This window comes from Harmonia axyridis, chromosome X, assembly GCF_914767665.1.
Source record: "Harmonia axyridis chromosome X, icHarAxyr1.1, whole genome shotgun sequence".
NCBI classification, from domain to species: Eukaryota; Metazoa; Arthropoda; class Insecta; order Coleoptera; family Coccinellidae; genus Harmonia; species Harmonia axyridis.
In genome coordinates this window covers 16,839,647-16,863,103 of record NC_059508.1, presented here as the reverse complement: position 1 = coordinate 16,863,103, position 23,457 = coordinate 16,839,647, and the positions used below count along the sequence as shown (strand labels likewise).

At 35.5% G+C, this 23,457-nt stretch overlaps 2 protein-coding genes across 3 annotated transcripts in view; both read right to left on the bottom strand.

The window, feature by feature from the left end:
* Window positions 1–1,290: 1,290 nt before the first annotated feature.
* LOC123685566 (toll-like receptor 6) lies at window positions 1,291–10,185 on the bottom strand. The gene is made up of 3 exons (XM_045625241.1): window positions 10,028–10,185; window positions 4,924–5,309; window positions 1,291–3,343 (listed from the first exon to the last, which is right to left on the bottom strand). Exons 2-3 carry the CDS (start codon window positions 5,304–5,306, stop codon window positions 1,543–1,545), a joined length of 2,184 nt encoding a protein of 727 aa, XP_045481197.1. The 5' UTR covers window positions 5,307–5,309; window positions 10,028–10,185; the 3' UTR covers window positions 1,291–1,542.
* A 1,743-nt stretch (window positions 10,186–11,928) lies between these two features.
* Window positions 11,929–23,457, bottom strand: part of LOC123685567 (chondroadherin-like) — a 141,945-nt gene continuing 130,416 nt past the window's right edge. For both annotated transcript variants that reach the window (XM_045625242.1, XM_045625243.1), the window contains one exon: window positions 11,929–16,434. In XM_045625242.1, coding sequence (XP_045481198.1) covers window positions 14,719–16,407 — 1,689 coding nt within the window. In that variant the 5' untranslated portion in view covers window positions 16,408–16,434 and the 3' untranslated portion in view covers window positions 11,929–14,718. The remainder of the gene's footprint in view (window positions 16,435–23,457) is intronic.

Here is a 23,457-nt window from a genome sequence, read left to right as displayed (position 1 = left end):
CGCAGTGGAAGCCCAAACGAGGCTGTCACCGACGAAAAAATCGAAAAAGTTCACAAAATAATTTTGAATGACCGTGAAGTGAACTTGATCGAGATAGCAGACATTGTGAAGATATCAACTGAATGTGTACATCATATCATTCACGAATATTTGTACATGAGAAAGATGTGTGCAAAATGGGTGCCTCGCTAGTTCACAATCGATCAAAAGCAACAACTTGTTAATGATTCTGAGCAGTGTTTGAAGCTGTCTAAGTCAATAAACCTGAATTTTTACGTCGATATGTGACAATGGATGAAACATGGCTCCATCATTTCACCCCGAAGTTCAATCGACAGTCAGCTGAGTGGACTGCACACGATGAAACGAACCCAAAGCGAGGAAAAACACAACAGTCAGCTGGCAAGGTTATGGCATCAGTATTCTGGGATGCGCAAGGTATAATATTCATTGATTACTTCTTAAAAGGCCAGACCATCAACAGCGATTATTATATAGCGTTATTGGATCGATTAAAGGATGAAATCGTTAAAAAACGGTCCCATTTGAAGAAAGAAAAAGGGGCTGTTTCATCATGCCAATGCGCCGTTTCACAAATCAATTGAAACAATGGCAAATTTGCATGAATTGGGTTTCGAATCGCTTCTGCATCCACCGTATTCGCCAGATTCGGCCCCCAGCGACTTTTTCCTGTTCTCAGACCTCAAAAGAATGCTCGCTGGAAAAAAATTTAGCGCCAATGAAGAAGTTATCGCCGAGACTGAGGCGTATTTTGAAGCGAAAGACAAATCGTATTACAAAAATGGTATCGAAAAGTTGGAAGATCGCTATAATCGCTGTATCGCCCTCGAAGGCAACTATATGTCGAAAAATAAAATCGAATTTTGCCAAAAAAAATGCGTTTTACTATGGTAGACCGGGGACTTTTCAATTAGCCTATTAGGTAAATAGGTTTTTTGATCTATTTGTCTCTAATACCAATTCGAATAGTATCTGTTAAATTGAATCCATTAAAATTGGTTGGTCTAGATGTTCAACATTTTAATGAACCTTCACCCTACATGAACTTCAATTGAAGTCGTCTTTCGAATTGTTGACATTAATATTCTCTCGAGGATCTTATCTCAACGCCAACTAGTGTACGTACTCCTCAACCATAAACGTCGTTTGGAGAAACAGGCTTCTCAGAAACTGATACAAACTGGGTTTAATATCATGAACATCCCTATAACTTTAACAACAATTAGATATAACAGTTTAAAGGCATTTTTCTCGAAAGAAAAAAGGAACTAATCGAAAAACTTTATTTGTTCTTCATTCAATACAATCTATACAAAATGCTTGCACTACTAAAAACATGAATAATTAAAAGAGTTGCTTCAATTAAATACAAAACAGATAATCTGAAAAGTGAAAATTTTCTTTTTCAACATATAAAAGTGGATTCAATTTATTACACATTATCTCAATACATTATTTGTCATCACATATAAAAATCACTATCAATTATCACAAACTCAATTGATTGATATCTGAATACTTTCAGGTATCTTTGTTGAACATTCTGGGTGCAGAACGTTGTTTTTTAGTTAGCAAGAATACCACACCTAAGATAGCCATAATTGTACCATAAACAATTATTGTATTTACTGCTGCCACAGCCCAATTATTTGGACCCAAATTTGATCTTAGATTCTCAGCTGACCTAGGTAATCTTGTATGGTTTAAATGTAGCTCGCAATCAGATTCCCTGATATATTTAGCCCAGGTCCTATTTGCTGTTGTTACAGTTCTTTGGGGATTTTTGAAGGGCCTTCTGCGTGATGTTCTCTCAGTATTTTTCAAAGTTAAAGGAATTTTATCACTGTCATAGATACAGGTTAGCAGTTTTTGACCTTTATTATCGGAGGTTTTGATGTTATCTTCATCAACTAATGATCTGTCCAAAATATCAGCAATATAACATTCACATTTCCAAGGATTACCGACTAATTTTAGCCTATTCAAGTGAGGATTCAGAACGATATAGCTCAAATCGAACGTTAACAACTTATTATTCCGTAAATCTAAAGATTGCAGATCAGGTAAAAGCTCTAAAAATCTGAAATTCGAAGAACTATCGAACAAATTATTGGCGAGTATCAATGATGTTATCTTTCTTGTCCATTGAAATGCTTCAGGTGGTAGGTATATAAGGCTACAATTGCTTAAATCTAGGTTATGTAGTTTTGATAGTGGTTTTGGTAGTAGGGCACCTTCTTGTGGTACTTGTAAAGGATTCCCAGCTAACTGAAGATCGGTTATATCTTCGTCTGTGAAATTTGCGAAGAAAACTGTAGCGTTGAAGGGTCTTTTCAAACCACAAAAACTAAGATCCAAACTCTGTAGCTTCGTGAGGTTTCTAAACACACCAGTCTCCAAGGTATGCAGATCGTTGCCTGCAAGAACCAAACGTTTCATAGATGTCATCTTAGAAAATGAAGTCGGGGAAATGTAAGACAAATTACTATAACCCATATTCAAATATTCCAAATTCTCTAGAGGGGATAAGAGTTTCACGAAGACGTCATTCAAAGGATTGTGAGATAAATCGAGTTCCTGCAAAGTTTTGAAATTATTGAAAATATCTGGAAGCTTGCTCAAGCCACAGTTGCTGAGGGAGAGTCTGTGTAAATCCACGAGAGACGTCAGAGCAACTAGTGAATCAGATGCTAACAGGGAGTTTCCAGAAAGATACAAACTTCTTATTCTCGTTGAATTTGTAAATGAATCCTGTGATAGAGGTGAGGATAGATTGCAGTTAGACAAGTCTAAAGTTTCCAGGTGGTGAAGTATGTGGAACATCGAACTCATATCCAAGTTATGTAGATTATTGTCAGCCAGAATCAAAACTCTCATGTAAATATTATTTTTGAAAGTATCTTTTGGAAGATGTTGCAAATTGGAATTTCTCAAATTCAATGTTTCCAGTCGTATGAGTGGCCTTAGAACGAGCGGCCAATCTGTGTCCTGGAAATGGTTATTGCTCAATTCCAAGCGCTTCAGGTTCTCGAATGGATCGAACACCTCATTGGATATGAAACTCAGGTTGCAATTATTCATCTTCAGGGTTTCCAAGCTGGCCAACGGTTTGAATACGACTCCTTGCAATGAGCCTAATGGGTTATTGGAAATATCCAGATCGCTGAGAGAGGTGATATTAGCGAAGAAATCAGGATGGATGAATTTCAGACCGCAACTGCTGATGTCCAAGGTCAACAAGGATATTTGGGATAGGAAAGGACCTTCGACTGGTTCCAGAGCGTTTCCTTGCAGTTCGAGGGTTATGAATCCTGTTGAATCCCTGAAACGGAAACAAAAGTTAATACAAGGGCGTAGAAATGAGGGGGGTACTGGGGATAATCACCCCCCAGAGTTTTTCATAATATAAAATTTCAGAAATCTCGAAAAGAGTTCATTATCGTTTTCGAGATGAGAACTTCTATTGCAATACGAGCTCGTCTTTGTCCGAGGTTTATTATTTTCCTTTATCTATCCGCTTTTTCGGAATCGCCCCTTATTTGCCATCTGTGATTTTTGCATTCCTCATCGGTATACACTTACCCGTTGTTTTCGGTTTTTTGTATCATTCTCGTCACAAAATTTTAATATAAAGTTAACAAAGAACCGAACTGAGTAATTCGCATCGAAAAATTGTCTGGACTGTATTGTACAATTTATTGTGTTTCAAATTGCAATTTATTTGTGAAGAAATCAGTTTTAAATGAACTATATCTTCAGAGTGTTCCTAAATTGGAGGTACAAATGAAAATTACAGATTACTGGGATCATTTCAAGCAAAAAGTTCTATAACATGAGTCCGCAAACGCTTTGTTTTTGAGATACAGATGTTAAAGCTCAAGCTTCTCTCTCATACCATCTTCCATTCACAAGATATTTAACTTGAATTGGCATAGATATTCCAATTTAAAGTTTTCATCATGTGATATCCTAATTTTGAATGCAAATCTACAGGGTGAATTTTTTCTGGAAGGGTGCCCGCTTTTTTCCTCTAGAATTATTTTTTTGTTGAACACTGGTAGCTTAGAAAAATTTAAAAAGAAACTGTGGTTCAGTACTACACTTTTTGGTTTGTTGTAGCTTTGTCGTATCTGCAATCGATTTGGAGAAAAAAATTCAAATAGCTCTCTATAGTAATTCTCAGGAAAATCCAAATTATTATAAAGATTCAGTTAGGTAGCTGTGATAAATAAATAAAAATTATGAGTTTTGGTACTTATTTACCAACTCTGTAGCGAAGATTAATAAAGATTCTATAAACTGAATAAGCATTAGAAAAAAGTAGGACTACAAGAAACACCCTATATCTCGAAAGCAAGGCTCATGTTCATGGGCCATGTTATTTTTAAAATTATCTTTCATTTTCCTTCGTAACTCAAATTCAGGAACACCCAGTATAAGTTAAGAATAATCAAATTGGTAATAAAAAAAATATGTTGAGTATTTTGGATCAAACTTCGTTAACAAACCTCTTTTCCTCACATTATAGATTTGAGTGAACAATTTCGTGAAAATTTTTTTTTCGATTTTCCCCCCCAAGAGATAACTAAGATCTAGGCCCTTGATTTAATAATAATGAGACTGTCAATAAAGAACATCATATGAGTGCAATAAGGCGTTTGAGAGAACATGTTCGTCGGAAAATGATCAAATTTGTGCAAAAAAACACTAATGAATCTAGCACCACGTAATATGATCGATTTTTATCTTTTATCTATAAATAAGTCACAGTTTTATTTATCAGTTCAAAAATGTGTTGTAAGTTATATGTTTATTGTTATCAAATAGAGGTACATCAGAGAGTTGGTGTTTTTTTGAGTTGGGTGCATTTCGTCGATGAAAATAGAAAAATTGTCCACTTACTGAAATGCAGTAGGGTCCACTCTCGAGATGTTATTATGAGAAAAGTCTGCATCGATGAGGTAGTAAAGTCCAGCGAACATTTTCCTCTCCAGTGCTGTCAACTTATTGCCGGAAAGTTGAAGTCGACGCATTTTCATGTTTGATGGAAAATGCTCAATATCTACGATACTGTTATCATTCAAATTCAGGATGTAAACATCTAGACTGATATCTTCGTAGGGTATTCTCGACAGATGGCTATCAGAACAGTCTGTTACCCAGTTTATCCTGAAGTAGTGGCAATCGCAATCATCAGGACACTCGAGCTCAGCTAGTTCCCCATTGAAACACAAGCAGGGTGAGATAAGTGCAGCCAATATAATTGGAAATACGTTAATTCTCATTTTCTGCAACAAAGTGAAACTATTGAATGAGATACAAAATGAAGAGGTGTTTAATAATGCTATATTAAAGTATATAAACGGTATACTTGATTCGGATATTTGGCTGGAGATTTTACATACAAATATTTCATTAAATATTGGACTGTTATTAATATTATACAGGGTGATTCACCGGAATGGCCCATTAGACGTTTATGGAAACTAATCGCAATTTTGAGCTGACAATTCGCATATTGGGGTTTGAGACAATGATCTTTCTCCCTGAAATATTTTCAGATTTCTACAACTTCCGGTTACACCGGAAACAGACTATTACTTCCTTATTTCAAATGGCACACCCAGTATATTATTGCATCATTAGATAGCTCTTTTGAAGACGATTTCAATATTTCAATGCCATACCTTGGTAAAAACGCAAGGATTCATGAGTTAATGGGATTCTTATAAAAAAAAATTGTGGCGATGAGGACTCACATTTTTTTCAATTTTTCGACAGGACAAGCTTTTTTCGGAAATATTTTTTTCTTTTTAGATTCTGCAAATACGTAGTATTATAAGATTGTTTGCGGTTTGAATCAAAAATGTATAGGGTGTTCATAAGAAAATCATGAACTTGGACAAATCAAATTCATCAAAACTCAAGATTTTTGAAATAGAACCTGTATTTTTCAGTTGATTCTTTGTACAAAATAGTGGAGGTTACTGAAGTGAATCCTATACCTAAAATGAATACTTTGAGAGTTATCGAGGAAAAACTTTAAATGAGGAAAAACCAAAATTTTAGTTTCTTTCTGTGTTTTCCGGAAGTCTCAGAAACTAAAATTTTAGTTTCTGTCTGTATTTTGCGGAAGTTACAAACTACTCCACATAGTTATAAATTGCAGTTTTTCCTTATTTGAAGTTCTTCGTAGATAACTCTTGAAATATTCATTTAAGGTATAGGGGTTGCTTAAGTAACCCCCACTGTTTTGTATGTAGAATCGACTGAAATAATAAAAATATAGGCTCTTATTTGAAAATCTTGAGTTTTTATGAATTTGAATTGTCCAAGTTCATGATCTTCTTATAAACACCCTTTACATTTTTGGTCCAAACCGCAAACAGTCTTATAATACAAGTATTTGCAGAATCGAAGAAAATAAATAAATTTGGGGTATAATTTGAACGAGTTAAATATTTTGGAAAAACATAGTTTCATTTGTTCATACAGCTCAATACAGATTCTTAATAGTTGAGTTTACATTACATTTTTACCATATTATACTTTTTGAGGTTTAAATGCTCTTTTTTTGCATATAATAATATATTTTCGATGTTAACTTAATGTTCTTGAATTTTAAAACTATGAGGATGTCAATAAATAGAGCTATATTCATTATACTCTCAAAAAGCATTTGGAAAGTTGTTCATATGCCTAAGGAAGATTAAATAAGAAAAAATTAGATCAGTTTATGGTAATGTATCGGCATTAAGAGACAGAGTCAAATAATCCCTGTGAATGAGACAGTTCCAGTCAAAACTGGGGCTGACACAATTCACGAACTTTATAGCAAGGGGGGAGGGAAAAAATCTCACGCGAATGTAGAATACAGATGGGTTAAATCCAAAAAAAATCTTGGTACACTGTTCACGATGCAGATATCAGGGGATAAAAAGGTTGGTCCGTAATCCTCTCAGACAAAATAGCAGTTCTGTGGTAAATTAACAATCTCTGTTTACAGCTGACAGTGTCACAAACTTTGCGGGTTGAATTTGACAAGGTTCAACAGAATGAACATAGGGCCAGATGATATGTTGAAAACAAACTTTGTGAAGGGAGATTTGAGATAATTGTCCAATATCAATGCGGTTAGCATGTTACCGTATTTGGGATTGCCTGCCTTTATGTTTTCAGTTTCCCAGAATGTATAATATTCGACCTCTCGATTACAATATGTTGATGGAAATGAAACATATTTCACTAGATTCTATATTCACAATCAGATATTACTAATACGGTAGCTTGGTCAGATGCGTGGAATACCGCGTGTCCCAAGCAATATCTAGCTTATTAGACAAGATAATAAAAAAATAAAAAAATTGCTTTGAATAACATCAAAGTACTTTCCCAATGATGTATAAAAAAGATTTGTACATTTGACAGCCCTGTGGTAGCTGCCCCTCGCTTTTCATTTTCAAATGGCACCCCCTGTATATTGTCAGTGGAAATTGCGTGTCATTCTATTTGGAATACAACGATAGCACATACTTGGTATTTTTTTTAATCAAAACAACAAAAACAATTCCAATTCTAAAAATGACAAAATTAATAATCAACCAAAAGAAAATTAAAAGAACTAAAACTGTAGAAATTGAGCGAACAAATTGAATAACCAAATGAACATTATATTTGACTCAATAAACTTTTATAAAATAATAAATAATTTTTAACACTTGCTTCACCTGAATGTTTCTTTGTTTTTTGAATTGCAAAGAGGTATTTTAGTTGCAATTCATACTACACAAAATGTTAATGTTTTTGTTGTTATTAATAAAAAAATACCAAGTATGTGCTACGTTGCCTTCCAAATAGAATGACATAATTGAGAAGGTACTTTGATGTTATTCAAAGCAATTTTTCTATTTTTTTATTATCTTGTCAAATAATGCCTGTGCCTAATACGATAACTTGGGACACCCGGTTTTTGTACAGATGAGGAAACTCTTCAAATGTTCATATAATTTTTTTTTGGAATGTTCTCTCCATTTTTCTAATGCAGTTCTTTTGAATTCATTACTTCTAATGAATATAATGCAATGAATTGAAATTCGTCTATAATCACGTCGATATGATAATGAATAAAAATAATTTGATTTTTTCATTTTGGAATTAAAAATAACAACATTAACAATAACGAACTCAATTACCCGAATTAACAAAAAATAATCGCATAAATGAAATGAAGTTCAATTGTTTTTTTGTGTCATGATATTTATTCACGAGTATATTGGAAAATTTGGAATGAACTACTGAGAACTGATTAGATTTCATATTCTCGTTCAGCTCTCAATATCATTTTCATTCAGTTTCCATAACAAGGGTTTACCATGAGACATATTGTCTTTCTCGTCATTTCAATATTAGCATAATGTCTCCAGAAATATCGTATCACATGACAGAAGTCCCCTGAAAAGTTCAAGCGGGATGGCCTATTAGACGTTTATGGAAAACTAATCGTAATTTCGTGCTGAAAATTTGCATATTGGGGTTTGAGACAATGATCTTTCTCCTTTAAATATTTTCAGTTCTCTACAACTTCCGGTTATACCGAAAACATACCTCAATTCGAATTACACACCCAGTATATTATTCCATCATTAGATAGCTTTTTTGATGACAATTTCGGAAATATGCCACACCTGGGGTAAAAACTTAACGGTTCATGAGTTAATGGGATTCTTATAAAAAAAATGGTGGCGATGATTACTCACATTTTTTTTAATATTTCGACAGAATGAGCTTTTTTCGAAATCTTTTTTTTCTTTTCCAATTCTGAAAATACGTAGTATTATAATACTGATTGCGGTTTGGACCAATAATGTACAGGGTGTTTATAAGAAGATCATGAACTTGGACAACTCAAATTCATCAAAACTCAAGATTTTCAAATCAGAACCTATAATTTTTATTATTTTAGTCAATTTTCCGTACAAAAATAGTGAGGGTTACTTATCAAAACCTGTACCTAAAATGAATACTTTGAGAGTTAGGTTAAGTTCATGATCTTCTTATAATCACCCTGTACATTTGTTGTCCAAACCACAAACAGTCTTTTAATACTAAGTATTTGTAGAATCAAAAAAGGAAAAAGCTTTTTGTGGCGAAATAAATAAGAAGGAATAAACCTCAACCTTTGTGTGAAATTTGTTGTTTTTTCTGACTGTTTCTCGAAGTGAATTTCAAAGGACGAAAGTGAACCAAGTATTGTTATGGGTCGACCTTATCTGGCGTATTCGCAAAAGCGCATTTTTCAACAAATTCCAGAATGCTTTTGATACAACTAGGGGCAACCTACTCAAAGAGAACTTCCGCTCAACCCTACTCCAGAGTGTATTCTTGAGAGGAAGTTGGAGAAGTCAAACATGCTAATATGGAATTCATCGATTAATCTGTATTGGTCCATATTATGCGATAAGACGATTGGAATTTATTGGCTAATTAGAAGAGATTATCTGGATGATGGAAGGAACAAGACAAGTGGATCACGAGATTATCATCTTGAGTAGGATTACTCTGTGCAAATTGGGTTTAATTAATACTTCCGGTTTGACGTTAACAAGAAATCCAAAACTTCCATCGCGCGAATATTTTCAAAATTCAAAATTTTTGAAAACACATCTTCCAAATTATTATGAATTTTTTTTAAGTTTAACACGTTCATTTTTATTATGTACATTGATTAGCGAATCTTGCTTTTTGACCTTGGGACACTCTGCATATTTTTCGCTATTTCACGATATGAATTTTGTCGCGAAACTTTTTTCCAAAATTTCCGACGTTGCCATTTCTCAAAATTTTCGGATAATTCCTTGAAAAAAATTGATAATACAAGATCCATCGAATTACGTTCCAAATATAAACGCATTGGAATTGAGGAAAGGATTGCAGGCGAGTGGGATATATATGGATATTGATTACCGAGACCTAACCTAACTAAAACGGCTCGGCCTACAAATCTTACCAGTTAATTCATGAAGACGGTCCTTAATTCTTTGAAAACTATACGAGGATTGTCACTGAGAGCACAGTGTAACTCAAAACAACTCATTAAACAATCTGATTGTAAGGTTTTCTGTTTACTTCTTGGCTGCCTTGCTTGCATTTTAATTCCTATACGCTTGCGTTACCTTTCGGAACGCATGGGAAGTAGCTCTATTCGGTGTTGCCATATTTGAAACCGGCTCATTTCACTTTCAATACTATAATTTTTTATTTAAAAAATATTGCGAATAGGACTTGATATTTAAATTCACTAATAGAGACTTTTGACGTATAAGGAAAAATGGTTCAGAAATCATAAAATTATCGTCCTTATATCAATTAAATTTTCCCTTAGACATTGCTGAAATGTGCTTATAGGAGAAATTGAGAATTTTAAATGAGTTCAGAGATTATTTTTGTGTTACAGCAATGGATATCTTAGCTTTACATTAATCGATTAATTTTGAAAGCTGACAATAGATAAAATACGAGAAAACAATCATAGCGCATCAAATACTTTTTAGTTTAATTGAAATCAGATGGACGTAAAAAAATGTATCGTCGGCGAAGTTCAGCATTCTATTCATGAATTGCAAATATTGCAAAAACTATATCGGACATATTATGTAATCCAGTTGAATATTTTGGTAACAATAGATCCATACGTCGATGGTTCTCTATTCGAAAATATTTATGACAACAATTTGAATATTTGAGTGAATCAAAAGTAGAGTCAGCATTCATTATTCTTGGCCTAACAGATCAATTGAAAAGTCCTCGGTCTACCATAGTAAATCACATTTTTTTGGCAAAATTCGATTTTATTATTCAACATAGTTGCCTTCGAGGGCGATACAGCGATTATAGCGATCTTTCAACTTTTCGATACCATTTTTGTAGTACGATTTGTCTTTCGTTTCAAAATAGGCCTCAGTTTCGGCAATTACCTCTTCATTTGCGCTAAATTTCTTTCCAGCGAGCATTCTTTTGAGGTCTGAGAACAGGAAAAAGTGGCTGGGGGCAGATCTGACGGAAACGGTGGATGCAGAAGCAATTCGAGAATACTAATGCCATAACCTTGCCAGCTGGCTGTTGTGTTTTTCCTCGCTTTGGATTCGGTTCATCGTGTGCAGTCCAATCAGCTGACTGTTGATTGGACTCCGGAGTGAAATGATGGAGCCATGTTTCATCCATCGTCACATATCGACTCAAAAATTCAGGAATATTGCACTTAAACAGCTTCAAACACTGCTCAGAATCATTAACACGTTGTTGCTTTTGATCGATTGTTCTGACATGGAAAAAGAAATTTTCGCAAATGAAAAAAGTTCACGGTCAACACGATCATTTTGAAGTTCAGTGCTTCAAGATGATTTGGCATCCTAAAATAAACAATGAGACGTATTCATTCATTTTCACCTAGTGTGTAGACGTTAAAATTTTTTTTTGAATTGGTTTTTATCGAAAAATTCAGTGAACAATCAGAATACAATTCTATAAGCTTAAACTTCAAGTTTCATACAAATCTAATATAAAATATACGATTAGGGAATTCAAGTTCGGAATTTTGTAGGGATGTAATTCGTTTATTCAATTCTAATTATATTCAAGTGCTAATGAAATTACTCTCAGTTAGAAGTTATTTGATCAAACTTATCTCATAGTGGCTTTGCTCTTTCCAAGTGATAAAATGGTCAACGTATTGTTTTTTTTTTCTGACATAAGTATTTCATAGAATTCCAAGCATTTCATAATAGAATACCTACACATGACGTTCAATAGAGGTTTCCACTGTTGAAATGAGCTGTTAATTTTCACATCAAATAATTCTTCTGGGTTATTTTGGGATATTATGGAACAAATAATAAATGCGTTTACAAATAATTTAAATATTTTATTTCAATAAACATTATCCATAACTAATATAAAATGGAGATAACTGAATGATAATATTACAAGAGTATCGATGACAGTCATATTTGTAAATAATACTTGTACACAATGACACATGTTTTTATCCTTTATTCAAAATGCTTATTAAAATAAATTTTCAACATCTTTAGCATGGTAAGGGGTTACATGGTCCAATAAAGACATACATATAATCATTTATTTTAAATAATCGAGAAAACAAACAAGAAAGGTCTTCAATTATATGCTATAATGCTGAAAGGGATACATTCTCGAAAAATATTCCAATCATAACTCTTCATTCTAAAACAAATCGTAGCTTCACAATTAATTTGAGGAAAAAAATTGCAAGCGCTTGACATTCTTCGAGAACGTCGTTCCAATAAAAAATCCAGTATCTATATATTCAAATATTTTATCAATATAATGAAGATGTTCATCAATCCATTCAATATTTCTTCATCGAATTATTTGAGAAGTTTCCGATAAATTTTATTGCTTTTCGATATTCACCTTATCTTACACTCAGTCCATAATTTAGGATAAAAATTAATCGACTTATAGTAGTATCAAAATGGACACTTTTTTCAGTCTTTCCCTCTGATTCTTCAGAAGAGCTGAAAATTTCCTACAATTCGGTTGTTTGTATTCTAACATAAAATTGAACCTTTCTACTAGTTCCACTGGAATTGAAAAGGATAAGACAATTATACATGTACATTGAGATGAATAAGTAGCGACAGTAAATATAGGAAGACAATTATTAAATTTTGTTCTTAATACAAAACATTTATACACCTTTAATAGTTGGTAACTGAGTGGTTTTGACTCAGTAGCAAAGATATGATCTTTTATTCTGAATTACTTTTGGTCCGAGCTGTACATAGACAACCCGATTTTACTGGGTGGGTAATATATAACTCAACATAACAGTAAATGTAATCTCTCCTTTCAGTAAAAAACGAAACTCCTTCAATATGAATCCAAATAGCAAATTCAATATTAACACTTCTTATTTTTTCTGACACCAACGGTTGAGATTTCGTTCAAATCAAGTCGATAATTCTTTTGCGGAAATAAGTAAAGGACGAATTGAAATTTCTAACTCTTATTGGCACGAATTAAAATCATAAACGGCATAAACGATGAATCCAATAATGAGAAAAGCAGAAATAATGGACTACTTAGAACGTGATATTCGATTATTGTTTCTCCTGAAAGAGCTCTTCATTAGTTTTATGTCGTCAAGATGGAAAGGTTTTGAACGAAGCAAAATCGAATGATGAATTTCTTATTCAAGTTTACATCGTAAAACTTGCCAGCACTTCTTGGCTCATAAAGGAAAACTCCAATGACAGGATTGTTTTGGGCAACTGCATTTTATTTGTGGCTCGATCATTTCTGAGAGAAGAACACTAGACAATAATTTGAAATTTTAGGTTTTCTCTCAATTCTCAAAGTTCGTTTTCAGCAACATTGTTTTATTTCAGAGCAAGGAATACTTCTTGCTTTAGATAGTTGAACTATCCGTCTTGAAACTTATTAACCTGTTAGGTACAACTAACAGACATCTGACTTCAGTGTAGGAATAAATTCGAATACGACTTGCAAACTAAGAAATTAGCTGTTCATGTCATGAACATAATCTTAGTTTTATGGCATGGGGGCTCTAATGTACATTTTGTATGCTTTTCGATAAAAATAACATATCTTGAACACCATATTGTTCAAGATATTTTATGAAAGCTCAAAATTGTATCATCATCTGAAGATTTAATTTTTTTCATATGTGTCTCTGACGTCGATTTCTTTAAGAGATGGATATGTGGATACAATAAGAATAATCTGAATGGTTATTCATAGTCCATCGTTAAAAAATGAATACAAATAACCATCGGAGTTGGAAAATCTATTGTATCCCTTTGATTCAACTTGATCTTAGTATCTTTATTGATTTAAATGTGAAGGTTTCCCATTTCCACTATTTTATTACTAAATAACAATTGTTTTGCTACACATCAACAGATTTCTTACATTTTGAATGATTAGTGATGGGCTAGTTCCATAAATAGATATAGAGATAGGCAAGTGCTAACAACAAAGGACTGAATGAATGACAGCAATTTAGAAAATGTGAATTGTAGGGAGATATTCAGATCTGTTTGATCATTGAGCAAAATTCCCATTTTATTACGTTTTTTTTTTAATTGGGTATCTAGGTAGGTAAGGGCAGAATCAAAGAACATATCAAGTATTTTCTCGACGACAAGAAAAATTCAACATATCGGAAACATCTTTTAGAACTAGGACATAAATTTCAACGACTATTATGAAATTTCACATATAGTCCTTACCTGCCTAGAAGCCTCAAAAATAAACAGACTTAATAAAATAGCAATATTGCTCATCGACCAAACATATTTGAACTACTCACTCTAATTTCCTCAGTTGATTGCTGTAAACATACATGTAGATATCTTTCCCTAGATATATAAAATTGGTCTATCACTAAGTTTAGTTATTCAAAATGTAAGAAATCTGAAGAAGCTACTGTGTAGCGAAATAATAATAAGATAGTGGAAATTAGAATTACTTGTATTTAATATCAATCAGTACTGGAGAGTCCAGTAACATCTAGCGAATGCTGTCTCAATTTTGATATAACACAGTTCCGCTTATCAAGGGAAAAGACAAAACAAACAGAAGTTTCGAATGGTTTTTGGGATACGTCAAGTATCATCCCAATTCAATTTTGTCCATCTAGACATAAACGATATGGGGGCGATCCTTTAAGTGACAATCCAACTGTTCGTATATGTTCATATTACTCATACAATTACCGTAGCTGGATCCATAATGCTCCCATGAGGATAAAGTGCGATAATCGTGATGATGGGACACAGGTGCAGAGACTATGCATTTTTCGATCCTTGGGGGCTCGTACACCTCTGCCCTGCCAAGGGCACCGCTCCCTTGAGACATGTCTTTACCTCTTAAGTGACTCTTCTTCAACGGGCTCCAAAGTATAAGACCTGTTATTATCACAACAACGAACAGGATACTGACGACTGCTGACATTATGGCTATCCAACTGTAGGAACAGTTTATTTCAGATTCAGACACGTCAAGCAGTCGCTTACCCAATTGTGTTTCCGGTCCAGCGCAAATGATGTCTTGAGAATCAATGTGTAGCTCAGAAGGAATGTTATGCGTTTGGTTGGACTGGATAATTGGCGATTTATTTTGATCTTGCGCCAAATGCCACAACCACAATAACGAGCAGTTACATTCTAATGGATTTCCTCCAAGTTGTAACAACCTTAATTGATCTAATGGGAAATGCGTGGCTTCAACCGTAGTCAGAGCGTTATTCCTCATAGATATATGAACAATTTTCGGATTGCCGTGGAAGATCCTAGTCGGTATAGAACTCAAGCCAATGTTATCGTTGAGCCAAATGCGCTCCAGGTTTATGTTGTCTACGAATGCTCTAACGTCAATCTTCGTTAACAGTTCCAATCGATCTAAATGAATATATTTCAGCTGGAATAGGCCTCTGAAAGCCACGGGTGGAATCTTTCCAACGAAATTTCCACTTAGTTTGAGCCATGTCAGATTGGATAACTTCGACAAGGAAGCGGTTGGTACATTTGTGAAATTGTTGTCGCTTAAATCCAAGCGTTCGAGGGATAGAAGTCCTGTTAGGGCGGCATGATGAATATCTCTAATCACATTGCCGTCGATTGAGAGAGATCGTAGATCTGAAAGAATCGGTATGCTCCCCTCATCAACACTGTCAATTAGGTTCTGGGACAGAATCAGACGTTGAAGGCCTATTGCGTCTGATAAAACGGCCGAAGGGATTTCCAACAACTGGTTGTTATCCAGCACCAATTCTTTCAGATGCTTCGTGGCCTTAAGAAGGCCTTTATCCAGATGCGTTATTCGATTACCACTGAGAACGACTGTACGTAATGAATGTAACTCGAGGAAGGTTAAATTATGCAGTTGCTCCAATCTGTTGTAACTCAAGTCCAACTTGACGAGCGCTTTGAGGCCGTTGAAGGAGTCTTTCTTCAGTTTCTCGATGCTGTTCCGACTGATATTCAAAACCTGTAAATTGCTCTGAGATTTGAATTTGTCGGAACCGAGAGAGCTTAGGTTGTTCTTAGACAGATCTAGACTTATCAGATTCTCGTATATTGATAGAGCGTAATAGAGATTACTGATCTTGTTGTTGGATAAGTCCATGTGACGTATTTCGGGGTTTAGTTGTAAAGGGATGACTTCTAGGCCTGCCGACGTGCATATTGTGGATAGGGTTGTGTCATTGCAACGGCACTTTACCGGACACAGAGCAGCCACACTAGCAGACACAGTCATCGCCAGAAGGATCAAAATGGGCACCATCCGCAAAAAGAACATGGGCTGGGTTGTTTCACCCCCCATGCCAAGCTCGTCTGACACTCATGGGATCTGCAAAAAAAAATTACGATTAGAATCAGAACTCAACAAGAGGTTCTTAACATCAGGAGCGAAGCTAATAAAGAATTATTTACTCAATGAAAGTAAACCAGTTCAAATTTGAGGCCTCTTCTTTACATCAATGAACATATCTTGATCTACTCTCTAACATTCTAATTTATCTTGAATTGTTATCCGACTTCTTCAATCATAATTACAACAAAAAAGTTCTCCATGTGTTTTCTCTGCCTACTGAAGGTCAAGAAAAAACAGATCTCCAATTCTATTAGGTGAATTCATCGATGAATACTTTTTCTGTTGAAAATAATGCTCCAGAAATTTTTACTGATGGTGAAATCTTCTAAGGCACACTGGAAAAATGTTTGTGAAACTGAAGCAATAAAGTTGCATTTTTATGAAAAAAAAAACAACGGGAACTTAGTTGCGCGTCTTATAATATATTTTTGACAGGATAGAAAAAAATGGTCTGTTTTCTAATCCCATTCAAGCTTTGTTGTGAACAAGTATACCTATTCGGTCTGTTCTTCCATTCTAAATGGAAGAAAATTTTGAGCAGTTCCGTTTCACAGAATAATGTCCTGGTATCGATTTATAAGTGGAGCGAAAGCAAAGAAGAATAAGCCAGAAACCGAAAGTGGATTAATTCATAGTCCCATCGGTTCGATCCAAGAACGGATTCGTTCACTTGAACACCGAGGGGAACAAAACCTCTTCAAAGAGTTGAAGATTGAAAAAAAAGTTGTTCTGAATTGAGCTGGGCACAATTTTTTGATAGGAATCAGTATTATGCACTGGAGAGCCATTCGTTACAGTTGGATCGTCATACTTTTTATGGTCCAGGTAGTTCCCTCCCTTCTTGAAATCTCTTTCTTTATTGGGATGTTCGACAACAGCCGCTCAAGTCTTATGTATTATTCATTCATAAATTTCTGGACGATGGGCCGTGTGTGGTAGAACAGATAATTCGTGTTGGAAACTCTCTACTTGCCATTTCAATATGAATTATTCAGTGTTATGGAAAAGATTCCGATGTTAACACAGTTCTCCACATAAAAATGAAAATTTCCGAAGGGTTCACACCGCTCTTTTAACCAACACGATGGTGGCATGTATACAGCCTTAATTAGATAAAGTTAAAAGTTTAGATGGATCGTTATATGAGGTTTCTCGAATAACAGAGCTATACAGCATTAAATCAATTTAAGGAAGTGGAAAACTCATTTTTTCACGCCATCGTGGACCTCGTCCATTCCAGAATCAATGATTTACATAGTCCAATGGCGACTAACCTTGTTCATCCATCCATTTGAAAATGTTATCGGGAAAGGAAAACATCCTTCAGTATATTAAAAAATTGGATTTGCCTAAATAAACATGAGTATTGCAGCTTAAGGCATCAGTTCCTTTCAAACCGTCTGCGAGTCAGCTGATGTTATTTCAGACTGTCTGAAATTCTTCAAATAACAATACAGTTTGTTTTCCATTCGCATCTATTGTTGGTCCGACTGTAGCAATACTCCTTGGAAAAACTCCTGTCAACAAAACTGGTCATGCTCACTTGCTCAAGAGTAAACACAAACGATTGTAATAAACGGAAATTAGTTTCCAAGCTCCTGGTGGAATTGTATTTATACAGGAACGTCTGATTTCACCTCCGGACTAATCGTTACATGTACGTTTTTTTCCAAGCGTAACTTAAGCAAATAAGGGTTGTTCCTTGGGGAGGCTCGGACCATCGAGTCAAGATACAAGCTTGAACGTTAACTATTAAAAATTTAAAAAAATAACAGTTGCGAATTTCGTTTCAAAGCTAATAGAAACAGGCCAATTGAAAAGACCCGGTCTACCATAGTGAGACACGCATTTTTGGCAAAATTCGATTTTATTAATCAACATAGTTGCCTTCGAGGGCGATACAGCGATTATAGCGATCTTCCAGCATTTCGATAACATTTTTGTAGTACGATTTGTCTTTCGCTTCAAAAAAGGCCTCAGTTTCTGCGATTACTTCTTAGTTGGCGCTAAATTTCTTTCCAGCAAGCATTCTTTTGAAGTCTGAGAACAGGAAAAAGTCGCTGGGAGCCAGATCTGGCGAATGCGGTGGATGCAGAAGCAATTCGAAGCCAAATTCATGCAATTTTGCCATTGTTTTTATTGATTTGTGACACGGCGCATTGTCTTGATGAAACAGCACCTTTTTTTTCGAATGGGGCCTTTTTTTAACGATTTCATACTTTAAACGATCCAATAACGCAATATAATAATCGGTGTTGATGGTTTGCCATTTTGGAGGTATTAAATGAATATTGTACCTTGCGCATCCCAGAATACCGATGCCATAACTTTGTCAGCTGACTGTGTGCAGTCTACTCAACTGACTGTCGATTGGACTCCGGAGTGGAATGATAGAGCCATGTTTCATCCATTGTCACATATCGACGCAAAAATTCAGGTTTATTGCACTTAAACAGTGCTCATTATCATTAAAACGTTGTTGAACGTATTGTAGTCACACTCAACATACTTTTAACAAAGGATAATGTTTATACTTTTTTATTTTGAAAACCCCCAAAAGATAAAGTATTTGCCGTGGTTGTCGCTAATCTTCACTAGAAAAGGCACTAAAAGAAGAATACTCTCTAATGAAATTTTCCATTAGGAAAACAGATTTCAGTAACTATTTAGAAATAGGAGTTCTTAATTTCGACCATTTCAATCAAAAGTTTTACGGGAACAGTTCGATTCCAGGAAAGAGTTCTAGTAGTCATCAGACATTGGAGTAATAAAACTCCATTGCTTTTACGTTATGGAACAAACGGCGTTTTTGGGTCCAAGAGTTTAATCATTTTTTTTTCATTGAAAAACCCGAAGACGTTGAAAGTCGTGAAAGAAGGGGGAGCAATTTTCCCACCTTTCATTCAATAAGGCTAGAGAAAAGCGTTCAGATTTAAACAAAAAGAATTGCTCCTTGGGTGCGAATCTCATTATCTGAATCGAATAATGCATATTTTCCCAATTTTTTTCAACTCTCGAAAAATTTCACGGTGAAAAAAAACGGAGTCGAGAATAGGAAGCAAAATTTCCTTTCCTCTTCTTGGCAGAACTTCGTCGCTAGCTGAAAATTGCATGATTGTATCTATGATTTCCGTTTGGGAAAAGGCAATCTGGAAAAATGTCCTCTTTTCACGATTCGATGGAATTAGATGGCGAAATGTTCAATGCTTGGATGAACTCAATAATTAAGTTATTGAGGCTGCTCATCTTTCACCCACATTTTGATATATCCTTTATTGGACTCAGTAAGAAAGATTTCCAGCCACAGTTATCCTGAACAAAGGTCCAATTTCAACTATATTTCTATCGATTCGTTTAATTTTTGGTTTATCAATTGGGGTGATCTTTTGTGTATTTCCAGTTCATGTGGGTTTCCGAAAATACATCTTTAAAAAATTAATTATATTATTATAAATTCTATTAATTTATAAAATTAATTATATTACTATAATTTCTATTACTATATTTCGTTTCGATAGAAAAAAAAATTAGGCTTATAAAATTATTGAGACATGAATACATATTTTTCACAAAACTATTCTCAGTTATAAAAGGAATGTTCACCAAGAATAAATCGTTAAAAAACGCCCCCATTTGAAGAAAAAAAGGTGCTGTTTCTTTAAGACAATGCGCCTTGTCACAAATCAATGAAAACAATGGCAAAATTGTATGAATTGGGCTTCGAATTGCTTCTGCATCTACCGTATTCGCCAGATCTGGCCCCCAGCGACTTTTTCTTGTTCTCAGACCTCCAAAGAATGCTCGCTGGAAAGAAATTCAGCGCCAATGAAGAAGTAATAGTGGAAACTGAGGCCTATTTTGGAGCGAACGACAAATCGTACTACAAAAATGGTAGCGAAAAGTTGGAAGATCGCTATAATCGCTGTATCGACCTCGAAGGCAACTATGTTGAATAATAAAATCGAATTCTGCCAAAAAATGTGTAACTATGGTAGACCGAAGACTTTTCAATTGGCCTGTTACGAAACACATAGCTGTAACATTATACGAATCGCTGCTGCATATTTCTCTGTTCGGTTGGCCATTGATGAGAAATCATGGATGATTTCGTGTACGTTAAACTGAGCTATTAATAGATTGGCGGTAAAGTTTTTCAGGATGGCAATTCTGATTACATCTCACGTTTGGTTCTGTTTCTGCCAACGGCAACTATCGCATCTTCAACGCTAGGGACATTATGTCACGGTGCTGTCTGAGGAACAATTTTATCTCTCCGTGACAGGCTCCAACGTTGGTTGGACCGAAAATTTATTTATTGCAGGAGCTAGGTACAGCTCGCCAACGTATTACTCATTTTACGTGTCCCGTAGTGTCTTCCAGAGAATTTTATCGTTCTCACTCGGCCCTTTTTATCTTTTGATTAAAACTTGCAAGCAGCGGAAAAATCCCCAGAATAATATTTATGGTCGTGGGAAGAGTTTCCAGGAATTGAAGGACCATCCTTGGAGATATTTCACATCAGATTTTAATAAACTTCGGTTTAATATCAGGTGTGTGAATAAGTCTTTCCCGTTTTTTTTCAAATTTTGAGCCTTTATTGTGAAAAAATGGTTACAAATGAATTATTGAAAGTATTGGCCATCGCTAGCTACAACTTTTCCCCATCTTTCTGGCAACATACGAATCCCGTTGCGAAAAAATTCGACCGGTTTGGCCTCTATCCAGTCATCCACCCATTTTTTGGCTTCCTCGTAGGAATGGAAGTGCTGGTCAGCCAGGCCATGCGTCATCGATCTGAAGAGATGGTAATCAGACGGAGCAATGTCTGGACTATACGGCGGGTGGGGTAGGACTTCCCATTTGAGCGTTTCTAAGTATGTTTTCACCGGCTGTGCAACATGTGGGCGAGCATTGTCATGTTGCAAAATAACTTTGTCGTGCCTGTCGGAGTATTGTGGCCGTTTTTCTCGCAGTGCGCGGCTCAAACGCATCAATTGTCGTCGATAGACCTCGCCTGTGATCCTTTCATTCGGTTTCAGAAGCTCATAGTAAACCACACCTAGCTGGTCCTACCATATACAGAGCATGAGCTTGGCGCCATGAATATTTGGCTTGGCCGTCGATGATGATGCATGGCCGGGTAGTCCCCATGATTTTCTTCGCTTCGGATTATCGTAACGGATCCTCTTTTCATCGCCAGTCACGATACGATGCAGAAAACCCTTTCTTTTATGTCGCTGAAGCAGCTGTTCGCAAGTGAAAAAACGCCGTTCGACGTCTCTCAGCTTCAGTTCGTACGGCACCCAATTTCCTTGCTTTTGGATCATTCCCATGGCTTTCAAACGCTTGGAAATGGTTGTTCGGTCAACTCCCAATGCTTCAGCAAGTTCTTCTTGCGTTTGACACGAATCTTCATCAAGCAAAGTCGCCAATTCTTGATCTTCAAAGATTTGCGGCCGCCCGGAACGCTCCTTGTCTTCCACGTCGAAATCGCCACTTTTGAAGCGTCGAAACCATCCGCGAACACTTGAATCATCGACACAACCTTCTCCATAAGCTTCCTGAAGCAACCGATGCGCCTCGGCAGCAGATTTCTTCAAATTGAACCAATAAAGTGAAACTTCCCGCAAATGACGTCGACTCGGCTCAAATTTCGACATTTTCACGATTTCAAAAATTTATGATGCGAAAAAATTTCAACTAATGTGTTAGTGTGGAATTGTTGACAGATGAATAAGCTTTGATTATGACATATGTAACCATTAAATACTCGCACAGTATTGGTGGCGCCATCTCTTACAAAAAACGGGAAAGACTTATTCACACACCTGATATATTGAATTAATTTCGCGGCATTCAGACAATTTTTCAATTCTGGAAAAAGAACCTCCCCGAGCGGGACTCGAACCCGCAACCTCCGAATAACTAGTCCGAAGCTCCAGCCTTCGATCTATCTGAATGTCTGAATGCCGTGAAATTAATTTAATATGTTACAGACGTTAAACCATTATTTCATCTTCGGTTTAATATTCGGCCCTTCAATTTAGAACTAGCAGCGTTTGTTGGTTATTGGCTCCGGAAGAAGAATTTCAAGTACTCTTTCAGCCCTTTGGTGGCGATCGTTTCACTTTGGCTTTGACGTTCGAAAGTGGCTATCGATTTTTTTAAAATTATCAACAGCTGCTGGATTCCAAACGTGAAGTATTTAATGAGCAGATCGGAAACGCTTTGATCACCGACATATTCCACTTTTCTTTTCTACTTCGTAGCAATTACGGCCCTATGCATTATGGCAGCAATGACCATTTCCCTCTAAAACGTCTCTTCCTAGCAAAAGTATTCTCTTTTGACACCCGAACCTGTTGTCGTTGAAAGCCTCAGTAACAACAGAGCTATACCGTGTCGTCTTCATAAAAAAAAGAAGCGGACTACCTACACAACGTTCTACAACGTGATAGAAACGGATACGCAAGTTATATTCGCGATGAGAATATGATTTTGCTCGCTCTTTAGCGTCTGTGGTTTAAAAGCAATGTCCCCTTTCATACTGATTCAAAGCATTCACGACATAGGCGTTCCTCAAAAAGAGATAGTAATTAGTTTTGGTATCCTCTTTTTTACAGAGTTTAATACTCATCTCGTAGAGTGAATTTAAATTTTTTATAAATATACTAACTGACAAAGATACTGCAACACCCAGAAGGAGCTGTTTAAATTTTATTTTATTTTTTTTTTTGATAAAACATAGATTGTAAACATAGGAGTAAATAATTGAATTTGGAGAAAAAAAATCGTGAAGGTCTTTTCATGTAAACAATTTTTGTTACTTGAATATTGTAGTCGTTTTTCGTTTTTCAATTTTTCAACAAACCAATTTTTCGAGGAGATCCGAAGTCGATGTTTAGTTGTTGTTGAAATGCCTAGAACACATCATCTACCGATGATGTCCCAAAAATTTGGAAATTTACCCCAGCCACCACGGACTTTGGCGGCTCTGAG